Raw genomic sequence first — 22,463 nt, forward strand, 5'->3', positions numbered from 1 at the left:
TTTTATTTTTATTTTGTGCATTTTTGTTGTCATTTTGTATGCATTTGTTGTTGTAATTATGTTTTTAATTAATTTACTATGATTGTTTTATGTTATTTTTGTTTGATTGTTTTATATGCATTTTGTGTGCATTTGTTGTTGTATTTATCTTTTACAAGTCAATTGGCATAATTTTTCAAATATCTATTGAGTGTATTTTTGCTGTTTCATACATATTTTTCTGTAATTTTGTGTATTTTTCTGGATCATTTATTGTGTTTACCTAGAAGGCCACACAAAATGAGACTGAGGGCCGCATGGGGCCCCCAGGCCGTCAGTTGCCCACGCCTGGTTTGTACTATAAATCTCAAACTCAATATTTCAACAATACTGTGAAACGTGAACAAATGGCTTCTGAATTGATGTTAAATAGAAAGAAACATGCAGAAGCTAACCACAGAGTTAAGATAAAGAGTGGTTTTCATTTTCTTTGTCCAGTCCAAACAAAATGTCCCTTTTTAAGGATGTTTTTTACACAACCTAAAGGCGCATTGTGGTCCATGTCTCTTTTGTGTGGTCAGTTCCCATGGTAACAATCATGCGTGTCAATGGATGTTATAAAAACATGTTGGTCAGAGTCAGTTTTCATCAGACATCCAGCTCCATCTCCTCCTTTGTCATCTCGGCGTCAGCACTGGTTATATCGTCTCCTCCAGCTGGTTTCAAACGCCTGGTCACCAGTTTCAGGTTGGTCTCATGGAGGATGACTTGAGTCAAGTATTTCTCACGCTTCATTTGTTCTTTGACTTTGTACGGGACGTCAGGGATCACGTAGGACAGGATGAACTTTGTGAAGTAAACAATGTGCTGTGAGGAGCGGGAAAGAGGAAAATATCCAGTATGTTTAAAGGTGACGCTACATTTCTGTTTAAACATAGATACTGTAGGCTTTATTTCAGACTCGTAGTCCATTTTGTAAACAATTAAAATAAAACAAAAAAGGAATACATTAAAAGAGTACACTTAAACATGTTTATGTTTAAACTCACCTCTACAACAATTATGAAAGCCATTTTGGCAGCGATCACATGCCAGTAGTAAGCATTCTGCTCGTACTCTCTGGGGTGACCTGGAGGATACCGGAAATCCCGATACCTGAAAGTAAATGTTTTAACAACAAATAATGTGAGCTGATGGACCAGAAAATGTAGTTTTGAGAGTTTTTTTTCTTTTTTCAAAAATGTACTTTACATTTTGGTTTGCATCAAAATTATTTTTATGTTTCCACTAAGACTAATATGGACAGAAATATTGATAAACTTCTTCACAGCCGATCAATACACTCATAATTAATATATCCATTGTAAAAAAAAAAAGCAAGTATTGAAATAGCAGGGAAAGACTTAGAACGAAACAAACTGCTGGCTTTGCAATACAACAACAAAAAAAATCAGATTTACTAATAATGGCCATGATTTTATTCATGAATATTAGCATATCTACATTTTTTGGCAATTGAGACCTTTTGGTCATTGACGATGTCTCTTTTCTTTCTTTTCTTTTCTTTGGCACAGTTTAAAATAAAATGAAGCATAAAAAAAAGACTAAGTGAAAGAACGTCAAGAAAACAGGAGAAGAAAAAACAACATTAACAGTTGGAAACACACGCTCGCTTTGGACAGATGCAGCAGGGTGTGGAAGGTGTGATTACTGTGGTGGTCTAAGGTTTAAAATCCATGCAGGAGTTTGTACCTGCAGGTGGTGAAGTTGTAAGGAAGGAGGATGTTTGTGTTGCGTGGATTCCTTTTGAAGTCGCTGATGTTGAATATGGACAGAGAGCTGTTGATGTAACCCTCCATGGTGTTATTTGCATGTTCTCCATATGGATACACAGAGAAGGACCAGTAGTAAACCAGCCGTGGGATCATGTCTGATGTGAAGGCGATGATCATGGCCTGTAGAGACACAACACAACACAACACAGCAGATAAATGATTAAAATCCATCTATTATAGAAGCTTCTGGCACCTGACTCTTCAAATCCATGAAATGACTTCCAGTTATAAAGATTTGTCCTGTGTTTTTTGGTGCTTTTACTCTAATTGTAAACATTTTCAATGAGATTATGTGCTTACATTTGATGCCACGGCTAAAATGGCGACGCCTTGAAGAATCGGCTGCCATGCACCAATGTCCTGGGCCTTCTCTGGTACGATACGTCTGAACTGCGTCGTGAATTTCCACGCGTCGACGCGGATCTCACACAGGTTGTTGATCAGAGCCAGAACGGGTGCCAGTGGGAAGGAGGCCACGAAGAGCGTCACAAAGCCAAACTGGATGACTTTGAAATAAAACAATGAAACAATCAATATTTAGACATAGTGCCAGAGTTAGAGACCCTTAGAACCAATGTATCTACTGTATGTTAGTCTTACCCATCTCTAAGTACTCGTAGAACAGTCCCAGTTTGGAGCAGGCCTGGAGCTGGTAGTCCTGCTCCCAGCGAGGCTTCACCTTCTCTGAGCCTGAACGCGTGCAGTAACGAAAAATCAGGTTCTTCACCCACCTGTGGAGGGATGGAGGAGAACATACAGTTGTGTTACAACATTTCATCATTAAACTGTGGCCGTGTTTGAAATGGAATACTAAAGTACTCATACTAAGTTTAACGTCAAAATGAGTAAGTAATGCATTCATATTAGATAGTATAAAAACATTGGGTACGCTAGAGATACCCGGATGTATACTATATCGGGAGAATGTTTAAGTATGCACGGTGGGCACCAGGGTTGGGGTCAATCACATTCTTCAGTTACAATTAAATTATCCATATTCAGTTACAATTTAATTGCAATTGCGGTGACCGTAATGAAACATGTTTTGATAAATGTTAACTACATATGTGTAAGCCATGGTTCCCCAGTGTTATTCCAATAACAATTACAAAGTAGGGCTGGGCGGTATGACCAAAAATCTATATCATGGTATTTTTCTAAATTCTAACGGTTTCACAATATATGACGGTATTTATTTTTCATGCATAATCAGGTGTTCACAGCATTTTCTACTGTTTGAGAGAGAAATGACTGCTGTAGATTGACTTAGGATGGTCTATTTTACTGTCATGATGAGTGAATATTGTAGAATAACTCCACACTAGTGGTAATACAAGTTTGCAACAGCAGCCCAAAGGCTCTCTGCAGCGCTAGCTCAGCTTTAGCATTAGCTTGATTTCTAGCTTTAAATGCTGCATACCCAGTGGTGTGGTGGTTTCTTATGGTGAATAAGGTAACGTTTTGTTTTCAGATCCACCAGAACTTTTTTCCGCATTATAGGAATTACAAATTGCGATCTTTGCTCTCTTTTTTTGTGTATGACTGACGACATGCTAAGCTAACCGTGCCTCTGTGTCCGTGAGTGTTGTTCTCCTGTAGCAGAGGCATGCGCACGCAGGCACATGCAGCTTCAGATCTTTCAATTGTGTCTTTCTTATACATTTACACATATGATTTACACCGCAGCTAACACCAGAGCGCTACTGTTTACCTTCCTATTTAGAAGTGCAATGTTGAAAAGGGTCCTGACTGAAACGAGGCGCAGCGTAGCATTCCAAAAGTTGTGTAATCAAATACACCGGTACGGCAATATATTAAAAAATCACTTCATAACGGTGTGAACCGGTGTCACGTACTGAGTTTACCTTCGTACTGAGATTATAACCCCAACCCGAACAAAATCCAATAAACAAATAAAATACGTGTCCGTTCACTTTGAAAACAAAAATAAACAAAAACTCATTTTTCGGTAGTGCGCATGTGCGCGCATGCGCATATACAATCTCAGTACAATGTGAACTCAGTACTATTACAAGGTCAATTACCTGAACTCAATTACAATTCATTAAAATTACAACAGCAAGATAATTTTGCAAATATGATTACAATTATAATTGACCCAAACCTTGCAAGCCATACTCAAACATCACCTTTTCGAAACAAAAGCATCTCTTCTCGTCTTCCATTAGTTTTTTTAACGCTTTTGGAAATAGGACTGAAATGTGTTTCTGTGAGTTTTATGGATCAAATGAGCACATGTTGATATTCTACGTGGTCACTTTCTCGCTTAAAATGATTTCAGAACTTTCAAAGACGGAGAATCAACAGAGATATTTAGCCTCAGTGTGCTTCAGGTTTTTGTTGTTGTAGGTTTGAAATGCATTTTGGGAAACATCCTAATCATACTTATAGTATAAAGTAGACAGTATACTTATGTTAGTATGCCATTTCAAACACAGGCTGTGTTTACTTATGCTACTTTGTGTTCTGGCCTCTTACGGCATTAAAACTTCTTGGATGTTGTTCCAAATTGCTTTTCCGCCCATGATGATCGCAAGTTGAGTCGTCAGCTCGATCAAACAACCTCCGGGATCACACTGCACATACCAAAGGAGATATATCAGTATGACAAAAGGAAAGGTTAGGAAGTCAAACATGGACGTGATAAAATACCTCCTCATTTCTGTATTTTCCCAAAAGATAAACGGGATCTCCAGGATAGCCGACAGCCTTTCCTTTAAAGAAGGCGATGTAGAAACAGGACGAGTAATAGTTGACAAACTGAAAGAGGAACATCTTCAGCGTTAGGCTGTTCTCGTAGTCTGTCTTGGTCCGTGGAAGCTCTGTTATTGACAGAAAGACCAGAGATGGCTTTCAATCCTCATGGGAATGTGACGAGGCCAAACAGGAAGTGGGAGTTTAAACTCACCAAAGTCTGTGATCCAGATGGCCACCTTCTCGTACAGCATGTTGAGAATCATGATGACGACGAAGCTGATGATGGAGGCCGTGACGGAGGTGGCCATCTGAGGCGTCACATACTCCCTTATGGGCTCAAAATCCATCAGGTTGTGGTTTCTTAGTTTAGCAGAGAAGGTGATAAAGACAACCAGGCGGTACACGGTGATGGCAACAATGGACGCCAGGATCAGCATGATCTAAAGAACAAAATGTTCATTTGGTTTTTACTTTCATTTTAGCATTTTAAGAATCGAGTGAGACAGCTTTTCTAATCAATCTGTATTTAATCAGTGAGGTGACAGTTTTGAGTAACATTCTGGATTATTCCAAGAAAGGGAATATGCTAACAATGTGAGTGAATATGTTTATCAAACACACAGAAACCAGATTAGCTTCATGTAAACAATAAACAAGGAAAGTTTTCATACATTCTTTGGAATTTTATAATAAAAATTAATCAAAAAATCAGCATCTATTTCTATTTCTTAACACATGGGGTTGTTGAAGGGATAAAATGAAATCAGCAAAACAATAATTAAATTTTACATTACCCAGAATAAGACAGTGCCTATCCCTAGTGAGATTCGGAAACATCGTCCACAGGCAGTGTATGGCACTTTCTCTTTAACCTAGAACACAAACACAAACAGTATTTACTTAACTTTACAGCAGACATAGGCAACTGGCGGCCCAGGGGCCACATGTGGTCCTCGGTCAAATCCCCAAAAATGTTATTTCAAGAGGTTGGAAAGAATATAAAGCCCGACATAATATACAAAATAACTCCTGAAACACATGGAGGAAACCCACGCAGCACAGGGAGAACATGCAAACTCCACACAAAATGGACCCAAGTGTCCTCCCCAGGGCTTGAACCCAGGATCTTCTTGCTCAGACAGACACAATAACCACGTAAACAAAAAAAATAACTACAAAAACATCCAAAAAAACAATACAAACAATATAGAATAGCTTCAAAGACACACAAACTGTCAACAAAACTGCAAAAAATGAAAAGAAAATACAGAAAACAAGAAATCAAACTCAGAGTGACCCCAAAAATGCACAAATCGGCAAAAAAAAAAAAAAAAAATGGACATAATTACAACAAGAACACAGCAAATAACAAAAATACACATAATGACTAAAAACTGACAAAATAACAAAACCACAGACAAAGATAAATGCTCAGATTGGTTATTAATCTAAATGCTGACATAAATGTTGATAATGAGGCCCTCGGAACAGACACAATGGCCACAGTCACAGGATGTTTTTTAATTCGGAATTAGTTATTCCGAATTAAATCATTCAGAATTAAAGTGTTTTGCTTCAGGTTTACATGGTAATAGTAATTCTCAAATTGAGGTTTACATGGAAAACCGGTTTATTCGGCTTTAGGTCTGGGGGTTGGGAAGGCTCTGATTGGACAGGGGGCGAACATGACGTATCACGTCTGTCACGTCGATAGGGAGAAACACACAACAAACATTTTATTGTCGGCTGTAACACAGAAGACCACACATGAGAACTGTGTTCACCTTTATTTTGATTGTAGTTTTGAAGCAACAGCTCAACAATAACACACTTTGGTCCACTGAAGGTAAATTGTGTATGGTTCATAACACAAAAGTCTCTAAAGTAAGGTAAGGTGTGTCTGTGTGATTCCCTGGTTGTGTATGTTGGTCCTGTTATCCATTACCCATGCCAGATGGATGGATGGAGGGCGAGATGGATAAATGGTTGGATGGATGGGTCAACACTATTGTGCAGTTGTGATACAAACCATTAGTAGAACAGATTGTGTGTGTTGTTTACCCCTGTAACAGGGTTGTTCCTCTCGTAGATGCATTTGGCTTCATACTCTGGGCGAGGCGGTTCTTCCTGCTCCAGAAACTCCACCGTGTCCCACTGGTACTCCAGCTCAGCCTGGTAGCGTTTCCAAAACTCCAGAAATAAGGTCACTGCAGGAAGTGAAAAAACACAGTAGACGGATCAGAGCAACACAACCTCTCCCTGACTTTCCCCTAAAGTTCCATACAAACAGCAGTGATTTTTGTCAGGGGTTTCCAACCTTTTTATGGACCGTGAACCCATTTTTGTATCATTATCTTCTGGTGACCCCAAATACTTTTTTGTCTATAATTAGTTTTGGATCATGTTTCTTATAATGTGTAACAAATACAGAGTTTATATATATATACAAAGTGACAAGATGTGCCAGTTCAGATATTTTTATACTGTATTTTATTTTTCTTCCTTTGTCTCTTTCTTTTCTTTAAATTGCATTTTATTTTAACTAGATTATTGTGCTGTTTTAATTTGAAAAATAATATCAATTAAACATTTTTAAATATATTTTTAATCAGTAATTTTTTTTCTCCCAATTAATTTGTAGACACTTCAGGTGACGGTGACCACATTACAAATTCAGGTGACCCCACATAGGGTCACAAACCCAAGATTGAAAAACACTAAATTATATAATAATAGAGAAGTACAATAAAGGGATAAGATCATCTACTTAAAGTGTTCTGTGGGATCTATTTAACTGAATCATACTCACCCCAGACGGACATAAAAACTGCAAACACCAATGTTCCAAAATTATCAAAAATGCACAGTTTCTGTAAGAGAAAAAGAAAGAAAATATGGAGGTTATGTTACCAAATATGTCAAATGATGTGCTTTACACCCTTTTCTGAACAACATTTTGCTTAAGTTTAACCTGTAAAAAAACACTTCAATCAACAATATAATAAGATGTTTGGTACTGACATTAATCAGAAAAACCTATACAACAGCTTGTTATGATAAATACCTGATCAGTTATTATAATGGCAGCAAAACAATGTTTTAAAGGAAGGGAAAAGATGAGAGTTCCATTGGGATTTTCACCTTCACATGTATTTAAAGTTTGCAAAGAAATGTAAAAAAGAACAGGAAATATCCTAACAAATTAACCAGACACTCAAAATTTGCACTTGAGTGAATGAATATTCACCTTTGAAGTGTTACAGGTGCTGTTTAACGTCCAGTATTTACACGTGTCACACTGTGGACACATCACTATTTTCCCTCCGATCTCTGGATCACAAACCTCCTTACTGCGTCAGATAGAACACAGAAGAATAAGGGTGATATTTATTTATTTATTTTAGTTTCTAACAAGGTAAAAAAAACAAATGACAGTGACAGCACCTCCAGGTGCTGGTTTCTTGAGTTTTGAATCCATAGATGAAACAGCCGAGTCCCACAATAGCAGCCAGCATCAGCATTACTGTGTAAAAGCCCAGCCAGGCAAAGTAGATGCCGATCTTCTCCCCATAGTACTTTCTGTTAAAAGATCAAAAATGATAAAAAAGAACATCTCATTTTGTTTTCTGTATCATTGCAACACCAAAGCATAGAGAAATATTGGTGAGTTTAGGCATATTTGGAGAAAACTAATGTGTAATCTTGTCCCACTATTGACATTTTAGCCATAGTGTATTTTATTTTTTGGTATTTGGTATACATTAAATATATTTTGTTGTAAAAAAGTAAGTGTGACTTCCCTCTGTTGGTTGAAACCCAGCTATCACTACCACTATTATTTTTGCTATTAGCTGAGAATGGAACCATCACTGTTGGCCCCGCCCCTTCTATTAAAACTACCACCTGTGGACTCTGTAATCCAGAGATTCCCAACCTTTTTCGGGTCGGGATCCCATTTTGATCTCACAAATGTTTTTCCTCCTAGAATTAGTTTATTAAAATGTGTAGCCAGCTCAGATATTCTTATACTGCATTTTATTTGAACTAGATGTTAATGTATAAAGTTATTTTATATTTATTGTGTGTGATGTGTATTTGAAAAAGAATATTTATTCAAAAAATTAAAAATTAATTTTTTTTTAACCGAACTTTTTTTTTTACCAATTACTAGACATTTCAGGTGACCCTATTTTAATTCCAGGTGACCCCACATCGGTTCCTGAACCCAAGGTTGAAAAACACTGCTGTAATCTGTGGTGAGCAGGTTGGATTGAGGGAATTATAAATAGTGAGCTATAGTGAGTGTTGAGTAGGTAGTTAGCATAGCATAGATTGTTCTTTGGTGATTTTATCGTATAGACTGGGCGTGTCTTAACTAAACCAGGAGCCCCGCCCATAATCAAGGCCTTTTATGAATTTCCAGCTAAAACCTCTGTGATTAGTTTCTCTTTAAGGTAAACACACGTCCTCAGTTAAAAACATTTTTCTTTCTAAGCTAACAAAAATAAAGTATTTTTATCCTGTGGTATTTTTATTTTGTTTTTTTTAAGCCTGTATTCACCGAATGAGGTCCAGTGGCTGCATCTTGTAGAAGCTTTTGGGGTGAGCCCATTCTTCATAGAGCAGGAACCTCTCACTGTTGCAGCCTTTCTCCGCCGACTGCACATTGAACCTGGACTAAGAGATCCAACGCACACATTTTAACTCTAGATTATCAAAATGTGAGTTTGCAGACATGGATTATCTGTGTAACTCACATCATGAAGAGGATACGCTGCTCTGTATACGCCTCCATCCAGCAGTTTATTGATGCCAAATTTCTTTATGCTTCCTCGGATTTCGTAAGGAGCTCGACTCAGGATGTAAAAAGCCTAAGAAATGAAAAAGGAGATTTTAATATTAATAAACGATGACTAAACTTTCCCATGCCCTGGGTTTTCTACAACTTGCCATTCTGCTCCTCATGGCTTGAGTAAAGAACGTATCTTTGTCCTTCACAAAGAAGTTATCCAGTCGGTCCTTCTCGAAGGCAGCAGTGAAGAACTCCGCCTCCTTTCCAATTCGGCCTTCGCTCGGGTTAAAAGGTTTGGTCACCCAGGATACATAGCGCCACGCGGACGGCCGGGAGGACAAATCGTTGGGCTGAATGGGAAGTTTGATATGCAGTACCTCGGCGTAGGTGCACAGCACATCCCACGGCATGTGGACCTTCACAAATGTGAGTTTTTCATCAAGTACCTGCAGAACACAAATAGATTTAACAAAAGTCTAAATCACAAACCAGGGATTTAAAAAAAAAAAAACTCTGAACTGTCATCTTACAGAGGGCGTGGCCTCCAACTCAATGCCCATCTTCATTAGGCTGGCCTCGAAATATTCCCGCCGCCTCTACACACAGGAACACAAGTCACCATGAGTTTATAGTTCAAACATTGGCTCCTCCCATTCCCAACCCTGTACCGGATCTACCACTGTATACACAGCTGAAGGCTTTCACGTCAAACAGAGAGAAAGGAATAAACACTAGAGAAAATACAGACGTGTAAAGATGACACAGAAAACTAATGCTGGGCTGTCAAAGAAAAGATGACACTGCAAAATACCACCATAATAAACACACTTTTCCTCTGTGATGATCAGGTTTTATTACATTTTCAGCTCATTCAGTACTTACTACTAAATTTACGCATTCTGATCATAAATAACTTTATTTACACAAAAACTAAGTCAATAAAACACTACCTGTGATTGTGTCACTCATAACAACACACTTCTCACACCACTCAAAAAGACAAACGTATTTCACTGTAAGGGCCTGTACTACGAATCTGTTTCCTCTTATCGCATTAACTTCCGGGATTTAATCAGTGTGTGCCGTACTACAAAGTTGGATAAGTTCTTACCGGGCTAAATCACTGGGGCTACTTAGGCTGAAAGACAAACCTGGTCGGGACAAGGTTATGATGTGGATAAGATCGAAGCGAGTATAAAAGCCCCGCCTCCTGACCAATCAGTTCTCTTAGAAAATGACCTGTCCAATAAAAGGAGGATTATTCTCTGAATACGTCACTGTGAGGAGAGAGAGAATATTTACCCTTTCATTTACATTTTATTTACTTTCATTTTTCATCTGATGGACTGATAAAACCTGCGTGCATCGGGCCCTTTCAGACCGATAAATTAATTAATTAATCCACGTATTCTATAGCAACGAAGAAAGCTTCGGCCCTGTAAGATAATGTAAAATACAAATATTGAGCCACAGACAAGGTATAAGTAAAAGTGAAACTGATCTGTTTAATCTCCTATGAATTAATATTGTATAATATCACTAAGCATTACCACTGGTTAATTCCTGCATTCATTCCTTGCTGCTTTTACTGCTGCAACAGAGTTGTTTTTGGTCTGAATTATGAATTTAAATTCTTCATATTTTCAAAGAATTATTCTTCAATTGTGACGTAAGTTCCTCTACACAGTTCATCTGTGTTTGTGATTGGTCTGACGCTGCAATCTCCACCTCTGTCACCACGGAGATAAATCCAGGACATAGTTATCAGGCTTCATAGTACAGGTCCAATATTATACAAATACGCAACAATATGACAAAGAACTGTAAGAAAAATAGTGGAAAATCGATGCAAAACTTTGCTTTTAAAGCTTTGATGATGATTATCAAAACCTCTCAAAGTCCTCCTGGCTGAAGAACGAAATGCTTCAGTGGAAGAAATACCCATAAGTGACTGTTCGCAGAGATTAGCTGAAACATCTTTATAATGTGTTATAGATCAGTGTTTCCCTCTGGCACACAGGATATCTGCAGGCCAGTCATGTGCAATGACCCAGAGTTAGTTAGCTGGTATAAAAGTGTGTGAGTGGAATCATTAGTGTCATTACTTTGCAACAGATAAGCATCAGGAGCTGTATTTCCATTACCCTTGGAAATGAGCAAAATCTAATAATAAAAACTGGTAATGGGAATACCTGAATTTTGAAAAAACACTCAAATATCGCAAAAAAGTTTTTACGCTTTCGTGAGAAGGAATTTCAGACGTTTCAATATTGAAATGTATTGCATAAGCGCAATGGAAACACTTTTTACGCAAATACATGTCACAGAAGGTGACGTACCTGGTCACATGACCACTTCTCTCTGAGTAAACATGGTGCGGTACATGTAAACAGAAGAGGAGACCAGGACATTTCTTAGCATTATACTTAAAACTGATTACTGCCAAATTAGACGTGAAACCACAAAGGAATGTGGAGTGTTATAAGGAGGTTATGAGGGTTCATCTTTCAGCAGTGAAGTCTCGCGGGATGAGATTTCACGGGAGTTACGAGGCTCCTCCCCAAAACAACCTTCAATGGAAACACGGTCAGAGCAAAATTGTACTTTGTTGAAATTTAGAAATTTCGTTTTTATTTTGCAAAAATCTGTAACGGAAACCCAGCTATTGTCTCAAGTAATGTGTAGGCACAGTAATAAAATAGTAAATTATTGTTCATAGAAAACAGTCGACTTGCGTAGCATTAGCTAAAATAAAGTCTAAAAGTCAAATCTGGAGCATTTAAGGTCATCATCATGTAAACCAAAACCTTATCATTCCAGCAACTCCTGATCCAGCTCTGAAAAACCAGTGCAGGGCGTGCCTGGTACACACAGGACCTGTGGACCATGGCTCCGCCCTCTTTGGATTTAGTAGAATTCCTGCTGAATGCAAGCAAGGAAATTTCTCATTTCCATCTGATTTGCCATGAAATGTTTCAGTCACTTCTACCAGCTGTTGTTTTCCAAGAAAATGCCTCCAACAGCTTTAACAGCTGTGGGTGTGACTTACAGCATTTTACAGTAGTTGTGCACATAAAACAATGGCATTTAGAGCTGCTGGGAAACGCATACTGTACATAGATGTATTGTACTCAGCTTCAGCTTAATACATTTTTCAGGACCTCAAAGATGCACAAAAACCATTAAAGAAGTCTCTATTTCACAAATACAGACTAAATGGTTTGATAGTGCACACAGAACGTCTTCTCTACTTCTGATCCTTCATGTTTATCATTTCATCTTTAAATAGCACAGTCACCATTTCAAAACCAGGCATTTCAATTGCAACACGATGCGTCTGCAAACCGAGACATCCATCTATTCTCTTCCATTGAAGATATTGCACACACTTCACTGTAAACACATTGTGAAAGGCACTTGCTGCAATAAACAAGTCTGAGTCTGTCAGTTCCTGTCTCAGTGTCTGTCAGCGCAAAAAAAACCCCTAACTGTGAATGAGTTTGTTATCTAAGGGTTTGCCACAGTCGTGTGAAAAAAATCTTTAAAAACTCATTTTGCTAGGCATGAATATGAAAGCTTGTATCAAAACTCCTGACATTCATATATACAAGGGTGTTGTGACATCCATAAGCAGTCATGCTCGTTGCACAACTCTTTATTAAAAAATGTGAAATAACACCTCTGTCGTGTATATGTTTATCGACTAGTAAGAAACCACTGCCTTTATTAGATAACACTAATAAATAAACACCCAAAACTTCACTTCCTATGACATTTAGTTGGTTTTCTTCTCGAATACGCATTTTATTTTGTACATTTATTTTTGACCAAGAGAGAAAGCTGTGAAAAAAGTATTTGTGTATGAGATGTTTGACAACTAAACATACAGTAATGATGTGCTATATTTGTGTTGTATTATTGAAGGTACAGTAAAGAAAACTGTCATTTTGTCTGCGACCACTGACTGATATTTTAGAATAGAATAGAGAATAGAGAACAATTAATAGAATAGAAAATAGACTTAGACTTTGTTTTTCTTTATTGCCATTCAAACTTGAACTTTACAGTACAGATAAGAACAACATTTTGTTGCATTGGCTCATATTGTAGGATAAAAAAACAGCAGCGAGTATTTACACAAGGTAAACAATAAAATAAGGTGCAGATATAAATAGAAAGCTATGTGTAAGTATGCATGTTTTGTTTTTTTAAGCATGCTATATTGTTTATTTTTTCAGTCCAGTGAGGTTTTATTGTCTTTTTAGAATAGAATATAGAATAGAATATAGAATAGAATATAGAATAGAATATAAATTAGAATATACAATAGAATATAGAATAGAATATACAATAGAATATAGAATAGAATATAGATTAGAATATACAATAGAATATAGAATAGAATATATAATAGAATATAGAATAAATTATACAATAAAATATAGAATAGAATAGAATATAGAATAGAATAGAATATATAATAGAATATACAATAGAATATAGAATAAATTATACAATAAAATATAGAATAGAATAGAATATAGAATAGAATAGAATATAGAATATAGAATATAGAATAGAATAGAATATAGAATAGAATAGAATATAGAATATAGAATAGAATAGAATATAGAATAGAATAGAATATAGAATATAATAGAATATATAATAGAATATACAATAAAATATAGAATAGAATATAGAATAGAATATACAATAAAATATAGAATAGAATATAGAATAGAATATACAATAAAATATAGAACAGAATATAGAATAGAATATAGAATAGATTATAGAATAGAATATAGAATAGAATAGAATATAGAATAGAATATAGAACAGAATATAGAACAGAATATAGAATAGAATATAGAATAGATTATAGAATAGAATATAGAATAGAATAGAATATAGAATAGAATATAGAACAGAATATAGAACAGAATATAGAATAGAATATAGAATAGATTATAGAATAGAAAATAGAATATACAATAGAATATATTGATACCTAGAAGGGAAATTCCCATTTGTAGCAACATAAAAATAAAAGAGCAGACAGTAGAAAAAGACAGAAAAAAATAATAATAACATAAGATAATAGTGCAAAATGTAGAGCTATAGGTCAGACATAAATTAAAAACAAAAAAACAAAACAGAAACAACAAAATATAAAAAAAACACAACAATGTGCAATTGACACTCGAAGGAATTACTGTTTAGTTATTATAATGTTCAATATTAGATATCCATATCTATCATATCATATATCCTCCACCTCTATACAACACGTTTTACAGTAACAATCGTTTGAAGTAATGTTTTAAATTTGGTACCAACCATCCGCCTCTGGATCGTGTGTCGCTTCTCAAAATCCTTCTTGTCCTCATCCTCGTACACCAGGATGAAGTCGATCCTCCTCACGCCATCACTGAAGTACAACGAGTCGGGATTCCCGTTAAATTCCACCTGAGGGCAAAAGCAAGGCCCGTCAGGTAAATCCACAGCTTGATATTCATACTCTTCTTCCTCCATAATGTTATACATCTCGAAGGGCATGTTGTCACCACTGTTAAATACAGCCTGAGAAAGGTCTATTTAACCTGCCGTGTTGGGCATACGGGTGAAGAGGGAAGAGTCAACAAACACAGGATACCCGCCCATTGTCCTCCTCCCTCCTTCTCCACATCATTACACTAAAGTCTGGCACACTGTCAGGCTTCATTAAAGCTTTTGTAAGCCCATAAGTAATGTAAAGGTGTTTTCTTTTTGGGATTTATTGCAATGAGTCCTTATGGAGAAGCTGGATGAATGTTTCCCTGTTACGCCCCAAGTCTAGGAGGTCTAAGGCAGTGTTTCTCAAATGAGGGTACGTGTACCCATAGGGGTACGCAATGGCACTACAGGGGGTACTTGAGAGAGAGAAAGAGAGAGAGAGAGAGAGAGGAAAAATAACAAATGAAGTTAAAAATGATGATGGCAAAGGTGTAAGTAATGGATTACAAGTAGTCACGCTACTGTAACGGAGTTGCTTTTATGGGTACTTGTACTTTTTTTGTGTATATTTCCAAATCAGTAATTTTACATGTACTTAAGTACGGTTTAAAAGACGTCAAGTAATTTGTTACATTTCTACACGCAATAATTACTGAGTCAATTCCTATTCCTAATCAAATGCATCACATCACAGCCATCCAGTCCGATTAAACGTAATGCACCGCGTCAAAACAGTGGAGGTTATTTCAGCCTGGGAATTTTTTAATTTTGTTTTGAATTGAATTTATTGGTGTTATTTTATTTTTAAAAAGTACATTTTGACAAATCTTTTATTGTATACAGACGCCTTTGTGGAAAATAAATTCCAATTGCGCAAGATTTCATCTCTTCCTTTTTAAGTTTATACATCAAATATTTACTGTATACAAGGAAACCGTGGCAAGATTTATTACCAAAAATAAATGTGGGGGATGAAAGTATTTTTGTATGACTTACCTGTACTTGTACTTGAGTACAATTTCAATCAAGTAACAGTACTTCTACTTAAGTACAGGATATATCAGTACTCCTTACACCTCTGGATGATGGAATTGATCTTGATTAGAACATGAACTGAAAATACATAGGTCAGTCTTGGTCCTACACCAGGTGGGAAATGACTAGAAATAATAAGAACTGTAGGAACACATCCTTTCTTCTCTATTCTTTAAAATGTGTGTTATTGCTCATTCATTCCATCATTATGCTCTACAGTTGTTTTTTCATAGTATTCTGATCAAAACGTTGTAGTCGAACAAAGGGGGTACTTGGATTCAGAAATAAGAGAAAGTTGGTACTTGAGCCAAAAAAGGTTTGAGAACCACTGGTCTAAGGCTTAACATAAGGTGGGGGCTTGTCCGGGATCTGAATCCAGGACCTCTTGCTTGGGGTGCGAGAGGTCTTGCGTTCAAATCCCAATAATTACATCAAATTTAACTGATATTTTGAAGGAATTCAATCAGTTTGTGAATCAATAACATGTATACACAGGTTACAGGTTTTTAACTCACCACTTGGGTTTTGGCTACTTTGGCTCCTTCCTGAATACTGTGATACGTTGGTAAAAACTCCTCAGGATAGACTGTAAAGACAATAAACAGCTTGTGAGTGAAAGTCATTTATTCATCCAAAGCACAAATAAGATAGTATTGAGAAAACTAGAGCAGATTGATACTTTCTGTCTTGTTTTTAAAGCTAAACTGAAATGTACTTTCAGTGCCAACATTTGTCAACACTTGCTGATTAATGCCTTGCAATTATTAGAAAGACTCCAGTTTCCAGTGTTTTCTAAAGTAGGATTTTTTCCATTAGTGGCCAGTGAACCATATGTGGCATTTAAGAATCCTCTAGAGTTTAAATGGCCCAAAAAGCCAGAACCATGTGGAAAAAACAGAGAAAAAGATTCTCCAGAGGTAATGAGATAACCCTGACAACTGCCGATTAAAGCAACAAAGCCCTAAAACACAAAAACCAATGGGTTGCTCAAAAATCATGTCAGGCCGTGCTGATAAACGTAACCATGCACTGTCTGAAATATGGGTCTACTTCAATCTGATCAGGGTTGTTGTGCAGTGGATGCTTTCTCAACATTACTACATGTATACAGTACTTGATGTTCAGTTTTGCGTCTGTATGGAAAGCCGTATTAATTTAAATAATTGTGGAGTACATGTACTCAATTTTGCTCTACTAGTGCTCAGTTATACTTTATGAGTGACTTTACTTGTACTATGGAGGGACTCTTTTTACTTCCCTAGTAAAGTGGAGGTGCACACGGTGGAGTAGGAGAAGCGGTTAGCACGTCTGCCTCACAGCAAGAAGATCCAGGGCTTGAACTCTGAGGTGGACACTTGGGTCCTTTCTGTGTGGAGTTTGCATGTTCTCCCTGTGCTTGTGTGGGTTTCCTCCAAGTACTCCGGCTTCCTCCCACAATCCAAAAACATGACTGTTGGGTTGATTGGAGTCTGTAGATTGTTAGTAGGATTACACCTGTTTTCATGCAAGGTTGATAGATGAGGGCCAGCGTGTTTTCTAGTTCAGGGTCAAATTGGACGAGATAAAAAAAGCTAACTGTTCAGAGAGCAAGACCGTTTTAACTTTTGCTTGTCGTCAGATTCAGTGAGTCATTGCGTCACCACATGTAGCTCCATGTCAGCTGGTGCGATCTGTGACTTCAGGGCGGAAACATTAGAAGCATAAATTCTTTCTGAAGTTTGAAGGTGAGCCAATAACTTTACACTGCGTTTAATAGAAGGTGTTTCAGTCGTTCAGCTGGACGGTTCACTAACTGATTAAACAAAGCGTTGCAACTTCATGGTGTTTGCTTGAAAGTGCACACAACTTCCCTCTTACAGTTACAGTCACAGCAGGAAACAGACCATAACAACAGTTTTCATGCTCACCCTCAGGACTCACTCGAGTGGTTCGGACAGTTACTCATTTCCATAGACGTCACTGCTCTTGTATGTACTTTTCCATTTTCCCCCCCCTGTGTTATTGCTGCTACTTCCAGGGAACAGAAAAGAAACACTAACAACTGTAGATTGTCTAGAAATATGGCTACCTAAAAATGCTTTGTTTTATTTTCTCTTTTATTGGTTCAGCTGTAATTGATATTTTATAAAAGCAGGAGGAACAGACATTTGAATAAATGAGGAGGATTGCAGTGTTTCCGTAATATGAGGAACATAGGGTGGGAACTAATTAAAGACAGATGTTGTTTTCCAAACACTGGTTATGGTGACACACAGGGAAAGTACAGGAAGTAAGATTTCTGCTCTAGCCCATTGGTCATGAACTGGTGATATAGGAAGTTAAAAGGTCCCATGTCATGCTATTTTTCACCCATCTCCATTTGTTCTAAGAACCCCAAAAACATAGTATTTGAGGTTTATTTTCCCAAACTCGCCTGTTTTCCAGAGTTTTAGCCTCTGAAAAGTCACTTTCTGAGCAACTCTACACAAACAGGCTGATTTGCGTCCTACTTATGCATATTCATGAGTGGGCGTGTCTATAAACAGGACACTGACTTCCTCCTCCCCACAGGGTGACGTAGGGCCAGAGGACGGCCCGCCCTCCTCCCACCTACTCCGTAGCTGAGCTCATGCTACTTTATAAACACCAGACAGAGCGTGGGGGCGGGGCGTTCACCGGTACATACATAGACTGTAAAAAATACATACATAGCACTGCGCGAAGGACGCTGCAATGCTCACCTTCGTGGGCGTGTCTGTTTACATGTCAATCACGGCAGAGAGCTTCCTGGAGGCGCGGCTTCTCCAGCTCAGTGTCAAATTCGTCATCAAAGTGGAAACGCGTCATTAAATTGGAGCGAGGTGTTTGCGCTCACCCTGCAGTAAGAAAGGAGCCAATCACCCTCTAACTAACGATTGAGGAAATCAATGAAAAAAACACTTTGGGCATGTGTATGAAGCCCAAATAGCACTTTATGATGTTTAAAGCACAGAAAAGTTGATTCAGCTTAACATGAGCCCTTTAAATACGACTCAGAATTGGTTAGACATAGTGCAGGAAATATGTGTTAGAAAAATGACTTACTGTTTAAGAGTAAAATAGGAGGATTTTGATAGAAAATGGAACGAAAGGCTTAGATTTACAAAGACACAAGTATTTTTTTCTTTTCTTGTATAATGAAGAAAACGAATGAAAACTGAAAACTGTATATTCCTGTGTATATTAAGACCTAATGCTATACTTGTTGTTTGTTGTTCTATGTGCATGTATATACAACATGTGGAAATTGAAAATATAATAAAAATCTGACTTCTTCTTTACATTTCCTCTTCAGTTATTGTGAAAAAAAGGGCCTTTTATGTCATTTTTTTCTGTTGAAACATGTTTTATTTTTGCGTTCTGTATTTTTTTCTCTTCTAAAACACTCATTCCACTGCAAAAACTGAAAGAAAAAAAAATTGTGGAGCCAGACTTTCTCAGTCCGACTCAGCGTTTGACCCCAACCATCTTAACTCATTGTGCTTTGAGTCCAACACGTGTCACAGCTAAGTGCCTCTCGCCATCTGACAGGAAATGCTTTTGTGGGCACAGAATGAAGAGCAAGAACCGCCCCAAGATCAGAATTAAACCTCGAACTAGGCTTTTGTATGATTAGGAAGTGATTGTTCATACTTTAAAACTCTTTTGTAGATGACGTTTATTAATCAAGAGTTGCTTAGTGACATGGTTGAACACACCCTGAGGGAAAATCATAACAGTGCGCAACATTGATTACAATGTAGTAACTGCGTAAAGCTCATATGAAACCTAATATTAGCCTTCCTCTGCAGTGAGGCTGTCGGAATTGATTGAGATTTATTTAATCACCAAATAGTAAAAATGAAGCTTATTGTGAGGGGTATGAATGAGGAAGGAAGGGATCATCACAAAGCATTTATAATTCATCACGACTCTACAGAACAGTTCGCTTTAGCACGCTGCTCGTTGGCATGTGGCTAATTTGGTCTGCTGAAAGGTTTTTCTTTATTGATTCTATGCATCGGTGCCATCAACATACACGTATAACAAAAGCCAATAAATCACATGGTTTTCTTTGAAACAAAACTGTCCATTCCTGCCAATATTTAACGCATGCCAAAAAAATAAACCATCCAAATGTTGAAGGAACTGTTTCACTTGGGATTGTCAAGAATGAAAAAAATGTAAACAAGAGTCCCCTACAGTAGGAGTGTCAAACTCAAGGCCCATGGGCCAGATCTGGCTCACTAAAGCATCCAGTTCGGCCCGTGGGAAATTTTGGTCCAAGTAAAAATAACAGCAAAACAGGAATCACTATGTCAGTCATAATATCAGTTTCAGATAGTTAAGTCATTCAATTGATAAAATTCAAGTATACTCAAAGATTTTACTTAAAGGACGCCAATCAGTGGGTGGGACAAACTCAACCATGAATCTTATTAGAAACACTTTCACATTTGAATCTTTGCAAACAATTAAATCTTAGTTTAAGCAAAGCACAGCATTAACTTAGTGTTATTGGTATGTTTGGGTTTCAATTGGTTGGTATAATGGTGTATTATTTAAGTTTGGATTCCTTGAATCAGGGCATTTTTGCAACTAATCAAAAGATTTTATTTCATTTCAATTTTTTTTTTTTTTTCAATTTTTGTAAGAGGCAACAGTGATATCTACAGTAGATAAATGGGTACCTTGCAGACGATCAGTGATAGATTAGTGCAGACAAGGGCATCTGGTGGGTAAATCTAATTCAATGCAGCCCAAGGGCTGGGCGATATGGACCAAACTCATTTCTCAGATACAATTATAAATCTTGATAATTTCAAATCAAATAAAGTCTGACCAGAAAGACCATTCAGAGTTAAATTTGCAGATAAAATATGCCACACAGGCACATTTACTAACAAACAGCTGCAAAATATGTGACTTTTTCTCCTCTAAGGGACAGCATGTGTGAGTGAGTTCTGTAGTGTGGCTTGTTTAGTGGAAAGTCTGGGTTAGAAATCCATCTAACTGTGCTTTTTGTGCAGTTCTGAGAAGTAGTGAAAGCAGCCACAATAATATAATTTCCTTTACCGTCAAAATAGAAAACTTGATACATCTTGAATCTTGATATATTGCCCAGCCCTATGCAGCGCCCAAAGTAAATCCAAATCCAAAAATACACAAAATTACAAAAAGCACAAAAATGACACATACATTACAGACAAAAAACACAAAATGACCCAAAAACACACAAAATAACAGAAAAATGCACATTATGACAATAAAAATTCCCCCAAAAATGGCTCCAAAATTAAACAAAAAAACAACAGTAAAACGACTCCAAAAACACACAAAATGGCAACAAAAAGACACAAGTTTAATGCATTAACACACAAAACTACATTAAATACAAATAAACAAACACACACACATTACAGAAAAAAAACACAAAATTACCCCAAAAACACACAAAATAACAGAAAAATGCACAATATGACAATAAAAATTTCCCCAAAAATGGCTCCAAAATTAAACAAAAAAAACAACAGTAAAACGACTCCAAAAACACACAAAATGGCAACAAAAAGACACAAGTTTAATGCATTAACACACAAAACTACATTAAAAAAATACAAATAAACAAAAAGACACACATGACAGAAAAAAAAACACAAAATTACCCCAAAAACACACAAAATAACAGAAAAATACACAATATGACAATAGAAATTCACCCAAAAATGGCTGCAAAATTAAACACAGACAAAAAATAACAACACTAAAATGACTGAAAAAACACACAAAATGACAACAAAAATAAACAGGTTTATGATAATAACACACAAAACTACATCAAACACACACACACACAAAACATACATTACATAAAAAATAAAAATTACTCCAAAATCACAGAAAAAGAATATACAATAATAAAACCAAAAAAAAAAAATACAAAACCCTTTGTTGTTTTCTGTATTCATGATCACATTGGTCATTTGCTGACATGAATGTAGATAAAAGTTCTCCCATCTCTGGATTAGTGGGGGATAGTTTCCTCAGAGATAATGGGGGGCCTAAGGAGGCCTGAGATATTTCAGACATCCTGTGGTCAGTCAGTCAGTCACATACAGTTATGAGAAAACCCAGAATAAGTACATGACAGGGACATTGTGTGTGTGTGTGTGGGTGTGTGTGTGTGTGTGTGTGTGTGTGTGTGTGTGTGTGTGTCTCACCTATTTCCTCGTCTATCATGCATAACTCTGCGTCTCCATGCAGGTCGTCCGTGTCGCACACAGAGTCCATCTCGAAGATGTCGTTATCGCTCATGGTTATTGTCTTCTTCTTTTTTTTTGCTGTTGTTTTTGTTGCAGCTTTCACTTACATTCTCCTCCGGTAAAAACACCAATGAACGCAGTGTCAGTGGTTTCTAAGCCATGGTGAATCCCTGGTCCATATGTCTCAACATTGCTCCAGTCGCACAAAGTTGCTTCAAGTTGAGACCTGAGAGTAGAAAGAGACGGGGTGGGGTTGGAGGAGGAGGTTCATGTTGTCAAACCAAAGTTACGCCCACTGTAGCGACATTACATTAGTAACAGTGACTGGGAACACTGGCACAAACT

The 22,463-nt window shown here is 37.1% G+C and overlaps 1 protein-coding gene across 1 annotated transcript; it reads right to left on the reverse strand.

The window, feature by feature from the left end:
- Window positions 1-47: 47 nt before the first annotated feature.
- ano6 (anoctamin 6) lies at window positions 48-22,463 on the reverse strand. Its single transcript, XM_028449319.1, has 20 exons — window positions 22,077-22,463; window positions 16,374-16,444; window positions 14,668-14,796; window positions 9,855-9,920; window positions 9,483-9,770; window positions 9,290-9,403; window positions 9,094-9,209; window positions 7,977-8,111; window positions 7,780-7,882; window positions 7,342-7,402; window positions 6,594-6,739; window positions 5,327-5,404; window positions 4,744-4,972; window positions 4,488-4,657; window positions 4,314-4,411; window positions 2,415-2,545; window positions 2,115-2,320; window positions 1,732-1,934; window positions 1,029-1,134; window positions 48-846 (listed from the first exon to the last, which is right to left on the reverse strand). The coding sequence occupies exons 1-20, from the start codon at window positions 22,168-22,170 to the stop codon at window positions 628-630; spliced, it is 2,763 nt and encodes a 920-aa protein (XP_028305120.1). The 5' UTR covers window positions 22,171-22,463; the 3' UTR covers window positions 48-627.

This window comes from Gouania willdenowi, chromosome 6, assembly GCF_900634775.1.
Source record: "Gouania willdenowi chromosome 6, fGouWil2.1, whole genome shotgun sequence".
NCBI lineage: Eukaryota > Metazoa > Chordata > Actinopteri > Blenniiformes > Gobiesocidae > Gouania > Gouania willdenowi.